Source organism: Phyllobates terribilis, unplaced genomic scaffold (genome assembly GCF_046119375.1).
Source record: "Phyllobates terribilis strain yellow unplaced genomic scaffold, ASM4611937v1 Scaffold_17__1_contigs__length_24005725, whole genome shotgun sequence".
Taxonomy (NCBI): Eukaryota; Metazoa; Chordata; class Amphibia; order Anura; family Dendrobatidae; genus Phyllobates; species Phyllobates terribilis.
Window position 1 is genome coordinate 14,756,169 of NW_027362777.1, and position 11,229 is coordinate 14,767,397.

Consider the following 11,229-nt stretch of genomic DNA (forward strand, 5'->3'; position numbering starts at 1 on the left):
ACAGGTCACGGTCAGCGTCTCCTAATCCCAGGGGGTAGGTGGATTGTCGAGGTTGTAAGTTCTATAGAAAAGGGCTTTCAATGTCCAAAATGATTTGAATAGTTTTGGATGGAGGAGAATGTTGTGTACTAGCGGCAAAATGGTGATCACACGATTGTGATACGGCCGGACTACACCACTGATAAAGTAGCCACAGACAGGGACTGAGAAGAATCTGTGACTTCTCTGCATTTAGTGGTCACTACTCACCTGGGTAGTCATATGTAGGAATCTCCTCTTTACACCGCTCATCACCCCTCACATATGTCTCTGTAGTATTAATATGGGTGAGATCTTCACCCTGAAACAAATATTGTAAACATGGAGAAGTCACATCTATGATCAGCTCTAATCCTGCCATCTCCACCGTTCTCATTACAATAGTCTATAATATAACCGGGGATGCGGGTCTCTGTCTGAAGCCTCGATAGACTGCGCATGCGCGACGCGCAGTATGGCTCCAGACAGAATCAGGCATCCAGCCATTACAGGTAAGAGGAGTGTGTATGGCTCCGGAGATCGCTATATGCGTAGGCACTGAACGTATACCGCAATCTCCGGCGCCATACTTACCTGATCGGGAGGAGCGTTGCAGCGGTGCCTCTCTTCGTCGGAGATGGGGCAGGAGTGAGGCGTCGGATCGGCGCATGTGCATAGCGCTATCTGGCGCCGTTTTACTGAAGACACATTTACAGTGTGTGTTCAGCAAAAATGGCGTCGGACAGCGCAGTGCTTCGGCGACACACTCCTCCCCCGGCCTCCGGCAGAACAGGGCGCAGAAGCGCTGGAGCACAGGGAAGAAAGGTGAGTATAACTGTTTATTTTTTTGTATGTGTGTACAGTGTGAAAGGAATGAGGGGGCCACACATACCAGGATTGGGGGGTGAGGGGGCCACACATATCAGGATTGGGGGGTGAGGGGACCATGCATATCAGGATTGGGGGGTGAGGGGACCATGCATACCAGGATTGTGGGATGAGGGGATCATGCATACCATGATAAGGGGTACCACACATACCAGGATTGCGGGGTGAGGGGACCATGCATACCAGGATTGGGGGGTGAGGGGTACCATGCATACCAGGATTGGGGGTGAGGGGTGCCATGCATACCAGGATATGGGGGTGAGGGGTGCCATGCATACCAGGATTGGGGGTGAGGAGTGCCATGCATACCAGGATTTGGGGTTGACTGGTGCCATGCATACCAGGATAGGATGGTGGGGACAGGATGGGGGCAGCACAAATACCAGGAGGGGAGCAGCACATACCAGCATGGGAGACCATATAGCAATAAAAATGCTCGCCACCTGGGCGTAGAATGGGTTCAATAGCTAGTATAAAACATATAGTACTGGTGGATAAAACAAGGCTGAGCACAAGACCTTCACAGCTGTCTACACATTATAGATCTCATGACACCTTCTCTCCATCTACCTGATGATTTTGAGGAACATTGGGATCTTCTTGTTTACAGTCCTGTGGAAGAAGAGGATGGGGACATCTCTCTGGTGTTGTTCTCTTACTGGATATATCTGGAGGAAACACATACAGGGACTGAATTCATTCTTTACATACAGATAATTATAGGCCGTGTGTATTTAGTCCTGTCTATTACCTGGTGATGTGAGGGCCTGGGGAAGCTCCATCATGACGTCCTTGTACAGATCTTTGTGTCCTTCTAAATACTCCCACTCCTCCATGGAGAAATAGATGCCGACATCCTGACACCTTATAGGAACCTGACACATACAATGATACAGTCATCTCCCCGATCCCTTCATAGCGTTACTGTATAATATCCCAGCATTTCCAGCAGTGTCACCTCTCCAGTAAGCAGCCCAATCATCTTGTAGGCGAGTTCTAGGATCTTCTGGTCATTGATGTCCTCATGTATCAGGGGGTGAGGTGGAGGGCTCAGTAGTCTTCCCCATCCCTCAGACACAGGGTCCTGACAGTGCTCACTAGAGGTCTTCTTCACTACTGTGTAATCCTGGTTATGGAGAGACACATTAATAAATCTTACTCTAGACATTTCCAGAGTCCTCACCTCTCCAGTTCTGTCCATCTGTTATTCCCATAGATAAGAATGATGTAATGTGACGTCATCAGAATATCTCACCTCTCCAGTAAGCCGGAAGAGGATCTCTAGGGTGAGGTGGAATATCCTCTCCACCATCTTGTCTCTGTCCATATCCATCCTTGATGGGTAAATCAGGAAAATTCTCTTATATAGAAGATCTTCACTGAGGGGATCCGATATTGTAGGGACCTGAATGAGATGATGATGAGCTGATGTAACATCATAAAAATCCTGTGTAATAATACAATTACTGGAGATAATAAGGGGAAATGTGGTGGGCCACTGAGGAGGCCCCAGATGTTGCAGAAGGGCCAGCTGGGGTATGTAGTCTCAAAGGCAGCAGATAATGATGTCACAGTAGTTGGAGTGGGTCGCTGGACCCCTAAACACTTCCCTAGTGTCCACAACAATTGTCGGAAGGTGGCACTTGTGGATGGTATAGGACCCCCAGGGGGCACTCCTGTAGTTGTGGTGTCTGGGTGCAAGTTTGGAGTGCCCGTGATGTTTGTGCAATCACAAGCAGTCAGACACACAGGTGAACTTGTAAACATAACAATTTTACTGAAGGAGGTAACGGGGTACAGTCTCTCTTGAAGGCAAAGTTTACAGTATTTTGTGCATATGAAAGTAATGGTTCTCTCCTCATGAGACAAGCGAGGTTATGGCCTCTCAGGGCGGCTGGAGCAGAGTCCTCTTCACTTGCTAGTAGAGGAAATGCTATGCGCAGTCTAAGTAATATTACACTGATGGAGGAACCTTCACAGAATGGCTCTCCGTGGAAACACACTAAAGTCTGGGTGTGCTCACAGTTTTTAGCCCACCGTTCCCTTTCGCAGGGGGTATTCGATGGTGTGGCAGCCACGTGGATCTGGTCCGGCTAGAAGCAAACAGGATAACCAGCGTGCAGGAGAGCACACGAACAGAGTTATCTCTCCTGACTGGAAGAGGCTTGTCTTTTTTGGAAGGAGATTATGTGGAGAAAAATGTCCCCCCAGCGTGGACTGGCATGGAAACTCTTCTGTAAGAAATAGTGTCTGTCTCCTGTATCTTCATTAGGCAGCTTGAACCGCCCACTACTGATTTGTACCAGTGCTCAGTCAGTGTGCGAGCCCTGAGCTGGGAAACTCCTCACAGCCATTTCTATGGCAGCTTATTGTGAGGAGAATCACTTACCTTTCATATACACACATTGGCCAGTAGATGGCAGGAAAGTCCAATTTACAATGCAATGTATTATATCTCCTAACTCACAGTGCCCACACTGGAACAAGTCTACTATCACACTACAACTGTCTCATTTAGCAGCAGTAGAACGTGAACCGGGATGCCACAGAAACATATGAGGAGATATATTATTTTACAGTACCGTATTTTTCGGACTATAAGATGCACCTAGGTTTTAGAGGAAGAAAATAGAAAAAAAAATTAAGCAAAAAATGTGTTGACATTGCTGACACTGGTATAGGGGTAATGTCCTCCAATTCTAACAATATCCCCCATCTTGGTTTATATGCCCCCCTTCCTTTTATACGTGGCCCCCATCCCCATCCTGGTATGCCTGGCATCCCTCCATCCAGGTATGCATGGCACCCCTCCATCCTGGCATGCATGGCACCCCCCATCCCTATCCTGGCATGCATGGCACCCCCCATCCCTATCCTGGCATGCATGGCACCCCCCATCCCTATCCTGGCATGCATGGCAACCCCCTCATCCCTGTCCTGGTATGCATGGCACCCCCCTCATCCCTGTCCTGGCATGCATGGCACCCTCCATCCCTATCCTGGCATGCATGGCACCCCCCTCATCCCTATCCTGGCATGCATGGCACCCCCCATCCCTATCCTGGCATGCATGGCACCCCCCATCCCGATCCTGGCATGCATGGCACCCCCCTCATCACTGTCCTGGTAGGCATGACACCCCCCTCATCCCTGTCCTGATATGCATGACACCCCCCTCATCCCTGTCCTGATATGCATGGCACCCCTCATCCCTGTCCTGATATGCATGGCACCCCTCATCCCTGTCCTGATATGCATGGCACCCCTCATCCCTGTCCTGATATGCATGGCACCCCTCATCCCTGTCCTGATATGTATGGCCCCCTCATCCTTATCCTGGTATGTATGGCCCCCTCATCCTTATCCTGGTATGTATGGCCCCCTCATCCTTATCCTGGTATGTATGGTCCCCCTCATCCCCATCATGCTGCACATAAAAAAATAAAAATAAACACTCCTACTCCCTTTTCTTCTCTCCTCCAGCGCTGCGTCCTGTCTGCCCCACTGATCTGGTCATGTGAGCCACGCCTGGCGTCACTACCATGCGCGGCTCACAAGGAGAGATCAGCTCCCGGAAGTCACAGTGACTTCATGCTCCTTAATAGCCGGCACACAGCTGCAGAACAGCTCCTGCTGGGAGATCACGTGTGCAAGCTATTAAAGGGCATGAATATTCACTCGCTCTCCACGACCATGAGCATAGAGACAGGTTAAATATTCATTCACGCTTCCATGGGCGTGGGGAGCACTGAATATTAATTTTCTTTAGCAGCGGGGACAGTGTAGGCTGCTGCCTCCTGTGCCCCACTCCTCCGCCGCTACCGCTCCCCCCACACATCATATATATACCCCCTCATCCCCCAACATTCGGACTATAAGACGCATCTCCTATTTTCCTCCAAAACTTTGGAGGAAAAAAGTGCGTCTAATAGTCCGAAAAATACGGTATTTAGTTTTCGGCTTTACATCTAGTAATAAAACATATATATTTTAGGCCACAGACAACAAGCAGTTTCTTCCTTGGAGTCGGCAGCTGAACACGTTTCTCAAAGACTCATCTTCCATAAAGCTAATTCTCGTCTCATTTACCGACACTGGAATCAGCATTAGCAATACTGCAGGAGATATTCATTACACGTGACATGAGGAATAACTACTTCATGAGGACGACATCTTCATCTACTACAGCTCTAGAAACATATTTGGCCAGAGTCCGTTACTGACTACATCACCACTGGCCGGCTATATGAATGTTTCCCGTCTTCCCTGCACTGTAATCTTCTATCACATTAGATCTCATGTCTGATTCACACACACAAGTTTGAGGCTTTGACACATGGTAAAGTTTTTAATATTAGACAGAGTAGGACTATCCCGAATAGGTTCACCTTGCCATGGTAGCTTTCATGCTATTTTTGATCAAAAACAGTGTTACTAAGAACCCTATTTTATTTAAATGCACTTTTGGTTTTTATTTATTTATTTACAGCAGGGTTTATGATCATTTTTCTTCTTGTAGTTTTTTTCTGATTAATGGCCATTGTAAACATGCATTATGTGCTGAATGTATGCCAATTTAAACCAATCTCAAATTCTTGTTTTTCTCATGGGCACAATAGTGGCCGGGTGGGCTGCCGCTATGGATAATACGCCTCTAACTATCCAACTATGATGTAGTAAAAATCTCATAGGTTCTGGATTTATTAGTATCTGCACCAAGAATGGGGCTAAGTGAGTATTTATTAATCAGCACTGGGGTAGTCGGTGGAGTGGATGAAACCATATTGTGGGTGTAGGGGGCAGTACTGTGGGAAAACCTCCCTAAAGTAAAATCTTAAACATTTATTAAATATATGCATTAAAAACTGGACTAACAGCAGATATGTACTTAAAACTAGCAAAATTACAAGCTGAATGGCTTGTTGTGGATGTATATAAACAGATCTAAACAATGATGCTGCTAAATAATTGACACAGTCACTACCTTACCCTATCCTGTACCTAAACAAAGCTTATACTGCCTAGCTGGGGAGGTTGGCACCCTCAACAATGGTGACCCCGCTCACTGGTGGCTGTACCTCAGAAGCCCTTGTGATCCCTTGCTGTTTTTGTAAGTTTACCCACTGACAAAGACATGAACAGTCTGTAATTTTAAGGGTAGGTTAATTTTAACATTGAGAGATAGAATATCCAAAAAAAAAAAAAAAAAATACATTGTATAAATTAGATAAATTTATTTTCATTTTGTAGTGACAAATAAGTATTTGATTCCTCTTGCAAACAACACTTAGTACTTGGTGGCAAAACCCTTGTTGGCAGGCACAGCAGTCAGACTTTTTTTGTAGTTGATGATGAGGTTTGCTCACATGTAAGGAGGAATTTTTGTCCACTCCTCTTTGCAGATCATCTCTAAACCATACAGACTGTTCATGTCTTTGTCAGTGGGTAAACTTACAAAAACAGCAAGGGATCAAATAATTATTTCCTTCACTGTATCCACGTTTTTCTCAATATCTGAAATTAAATCAGAATAAACCTTTCCCATTATAGGTCAATTAGGATTACCATAATTTTTAATATTTGTCAAATGCCAGAATAATGAGAGAGAGAGAATGTTTTAAGGCATATTTATTACTTACTGCAAAGTCAAAAGTTTACATACACTAAGATTACTATGCCTTTAAACAATTTTGGACTGCCCATATGATCATACTGTTACGGGTCCGGGTGATGGAACCTCTGTGCTGAGATATGAGGAGGGACCAGAGGGGCGTAACTGGACCCTGGCTACACGGCGGCTTAATCGACTCCGTGAACCAAGGAGGGACGGAGAAGGTGGAACAGGTGCCACACTGGGACCGACCTCCAGTGAGAGCAGGCGACTCCCACGGGACTGATGGCCAAAGCCAAGAGGCACAACAGATGAGCATGGCTGATAGACAATGCAGGTAAACGGGCAGGCTTGGCAGGCAGACTGACAGGCGGACATGGCTGATAGACAGGCAGGCAGCACTGGGACCTGAGGGCTGGAAAGAGTGTTTAGAACACAAACCACAACTTTGCACAGGCACCTCCATTTTTGAGGAGGTGCTTTAAATAGGGGCAGTCCTCCGGCCATTGGCCAGGGACTTTTTAGGACGGCACGCACCCTGGGAAGATGCTGCGGTGAGACCAGAGGAAATAGCGGGGAACGCCGAACCATAGCCACGGTGATGAGTGGATCGACGTCTCTGCCGCCCAGGAGGCATAGACGCCGACACAACACATATCACGTGTTTGGAAGCTTCCGTTTTTTTGGCAACATCTTAGTTATTTAGAGACACACGTATGGATGTATTTTAATACACACCTGACACACACTGCTTCTTTGTGTAGCATCATGCGAAAGTCTAAAGAAATCAGCCAAGATACCAGGAAGAGAATTGTGGACTTGCACAAGTCCAGTTCATCCTTGGGTGCAATTTCAAGATACCTGAAGGTGCCTCATTCATCTGTACAAACAATTATACGCAAGTACAAACAAGATGGGAATGTCCAGCCATCATACCGCTCAGGAAGTAGGCGGGTTCTGTGTCCCAGAGATGAACGTGCTTTTGGTCCAACATGTGCATATCAACCCAAGGACAAAAGCGAGAGACCTTGTGAAGATGATGGCGGAAGCTGGTAAGACTGTGTCAATATCCACAGTGAAACGAGTGCTGTATCAACATGGGCTGAAAGGCCACTCTGCCAAGAAGAAGCCATTACTCCAAAAGAAACCTAAAAAAGCCAGATTAATGTTGGCAAATGCTCACAGGAACAAAGACCTTAATTTTTGGAGGCATGTCCTGTGGTTTGATTAAACTAAAATTTTGGGCATAATTACCATTGTTACATTTGGAGGAAAAAGGGAGAAGCTTGGAAGCCTAAGAACACCATCCCAACTGTGAAACACGGGGTTGACAGCATCATGTTGTGGAGTTGTCTTGCTGCAGGAGGGACTGATGCACTTCACAAAATAGATGGCATAATGAGAAAAGAATATTATTTGGCAATACTGAAGCAACATCTCAAGACATTAGCCATGAAGTTAAAGCATGGGCAAAAAGGGTCTTCCAAATGGACAATGACCCGAAGCATACTGCCAAAATGGTAACAAAGTGGATTAAGGATAACAAAGTCAATGTTTTGGAGTGGCCATCACAAAGCCCTGATCTCAGTCCTATTGAAAATTTATGGGCAAAGCTGAAAAGGCTGCGAGCAAGGCGACCTACAAACCTGGATCAGTTATACCAGTTTTGTCAGGAGGAATGGGCCCAAATTCCGACCGAACTATTGTGAGAAGCTTGTGGAAGGATATCTCAAACGTTTGACCCAAATCATTCAGTTTAACCCCTTTACGCCCCAGGGTGGTTTGCACGTTAATGACCAGGACAATTTTTACAATTCTGACCACTGTCACTTTATGAGGTAAGAACTCTGGAAAGCTTCAACGGATCTCCCTGATTCCGAGAATGTTTTTTTCGTGACATATTGTACTTCATGACAGTGGTAAAATTTCTTCGATATCACTTGCGTTTATTTGTGAAAAAAATGGAAATTTGGGGAAAGTTTTACAATTTTCAAACTTTGAACTTTCATGCCCTTACATCAGAGAGATATGTCACACACAATAATTAATAAATAACATTTCCCATATGTCTACTTTACATCAGCACAATTTTGGAAACAATTTTTTTTTTTTTAAGGAGCTATAAGGGTTAAAAGTTGACCAGCGATTTATCATTTTTACAACAAAGTTTACAAACCATTTTTTGGGGTCCCCGTCACATTTGAAGTCACATTGAGGGGTCTTTATGACAGAAAATATCCAAAAGTGACACCATTCTAACAACTGCACCCCTCAAGGTGCTCAAAACCACATTCAAGAAGTTTATTAACCCTTCACATGCTTCACAGCAATTAATTGAACGTGAAAGGAAAAAATGAACATTTAACTTTTTTTCACTAAAATTTTACTTTAACCCCAAATTTTTTTTTATTTTTACAAGCGTACCAGGAGAAATTGGAAACCAAAAGTTATTGTGCAATTTCTCCTGAGTATGCTGATACCCCATATGTGGGGGAAAGCCATTGTTTGGGCGCACGGCAGGGCTTGGAAGGGAAGGAGCGCCATTTGACGTTTTCAATGCAAAATTCGCTGGAATTGACAGCAGACCCCATGTGCCTAAACAGTGGAAACCCCCCCACAAGTGACCCCATTTTGGAAACTAGACCCCTTAAGGAACTTATTTAGAAGTGTGGTGAGCACTTTGGACCCCCAAGCGTTCCGCAAAAGTTTATGACGTAGAGTCATGAAAAAAAAATAATTTTTTTTTCCACAAAAACGATCTTTTAGCCTAAATTTTTTTTATTTTCCCAAGGGTACCAGGAGAAAGTGGACCTCAAAATCTGTTGTCCAATTCCTCCTGAGTACGCCGATACCCCATGTGTTGGAGAAAACTACTGTTTGGGTGCACGTCAGGGCTAGGAAGCGAAGGAGTGACGCGCTTTGGAATGCAGACTTTGATGGAATAGTCTGCGGGCATCATGTCACGTTCTCAGAGCCCCTAATGTGCCTAAACAGTGGAAATGGCCAACAAGTGCCCCCTTTTTGGAACGGATACCCGATTTGTGAATCTTATAATGTAGTGTCATACGTCAGTTGTGTAGTGTTCGTCAGGTTGTCATACGTCAGAAATTAATTTAGTAGTCCATGGAAGTATGGTACTTTTTGAAGCATTCTTTCATGCACAGGCCAGGTTTGTCGGGGCAGGTGTCACACTGATAAATGGTGTCCTTGCGTATTCACCTTTTATAAACACACTCGGCACTTCTTTTGTGACCTTTTTTTCCGCTGTGAGGCATCTGCCCTGGGAAATGCTGGTCTGGTACAATTCGAGGACCTTCAGTTCCGGAAGTACTGGGGCCCGCTCCATCACCACTGCAAAATATCAGGGCCTTGATAACAACCTCCTGGAACTGAAGGTACAACGTAGAAGTCTGGCCTGCACATTGTGATAGAAGGAAAGAATTGTGCATTGCCATCTGTACAATGTGCATGGCCAACTTTTTGTACCACACCCTGGCCTTTCTCAAAGCACTGAACGGCAGGAGGACTTGATCAGAGAGATCAACTCCCCCCATGTACTTGTTGTACCCCACTACACAGTCTGGTTTGACGACCTGTGTAGTGGGACCTTGTACAGTGCTGAGAGTGCTGCCATCACCATGTATGGTGGTCAAGAAAAGGACATCCCTCTTGTCCTTGTACTTGACCACCAGAAGGTGGTCACTACATTGGGCTCTGCTCTCACCCCTTCTGAGCAGCTGCCCAATTAGCGTCTTTGGGAGGCCTCTCTATTTTTGCGGACAGTATCGCAGGCTGCGGTACGTCGCACAGAGAGGGACTTGAAGAGAGGGACACTGGTATAAAAGTTATCCAAGTACAAGTGATAACCTTTATCCAGCAGTGTGCGCAACAAGTCCCACACAATTTTCCCACTCACTCCCAGAACAGGGGGGCATTCAGGGGATTTAATCCGGGAGTCCTTCCTTTCATAAACTCTAAACTTGTGAGTGTACCCTGAGGTACTCTCACAAAGTTTATACAGCTTGATTCCGAACCTGGCCTTCTTATTGGGCAGGTGCTGCCGGAATCCAAGCAGCTCCATAAAAGCCATTAAGGACTCATCCACGCAGATGTCCCTTTGGAGCACGTACACTTCAGCAAACTTGTTGTTGAACTGGTCGATGACCGGTCGAACTTTGAAAAGATGATCAAAGTTCGGGTCATCGCATGCAGGACACCTTGCATTATCGTTGTAATGCAAGAACTTGTGATGGCCTGAAAACTTTTCCGGGTCATGACCTTTTGGAACACTGGAGTGTTATACAAAACGTCAACACTCCAATATTGCCAAAGTTCTGTCTTCTTCATGATCCCATATGAAGGACCAGGCCCCAAAACTTCATTATTTCTACTGCGTGTACAGGAGACCAGTTAGAAAATGATGAAGAGGGGTTTTGTTCCAAAAATTGATGAGCGTATAAAGCCCACCATGAGGTTTACAAGATCCTCAGAGAAAAAGACTTTGAAAAAGTCTAGTTCTGTGAGGCCGGTGGTGTCAAACTTGATTCCTGATTCCGCCACAAAATCAGGAATCAGTGGCTCATAATTTTGGGGGGGGCGACGTCCACACTGGGTCAGTAGTGGGGGGAGGGCGCTGGTTCATCTTTTCTCCTGGGGTGTCTGAGTGGCGGTTCAGCAGCACCTGAAGGACTCCCGCTTTCCCGGCTCCATGT

The 11,229-nt window shown here is 45.8% G+C and overlaps 1 protein-coding gene across 1 annotated transcript in view; it reads right to left on the reverse strand.

The window, feature by feature from the left end:
• Positions 1-11,229, reverse strand: part of LOC141176104 (gastrula zinc finger protein XlCGF66.1-like) — a 34,040-nt gene that overhangs the window by 19,226 nt on the left and 3,585 nt on the right. Inside the window, exons 2-6 of the mRNA XM_073660095.1 lie at positions 2,162-2,311; positions 1,865-2,032; positions 1,658-1,781; positions 1,477-1,574; positions 250-340 (exon numbers count right to left, since the gene is read on the reverse strand). Of these exons, the coding sequence (XP_073516196.1) occupies positions 250-340; positions 1,477-1,574; positions 1,658-1,781; positions 1,865-2,032; positions 2,162-2,239 (559 nt within the window). The 5' untranslated portion in view covers positions 2,240-2,311. The remainder of the gene's footprint in view (positions 1-249; positions 341-1,476; positions 1,575-1,657; positions 1,782-1,864; positions 2,033-2,161; positions 2,312-11,229) is intronic.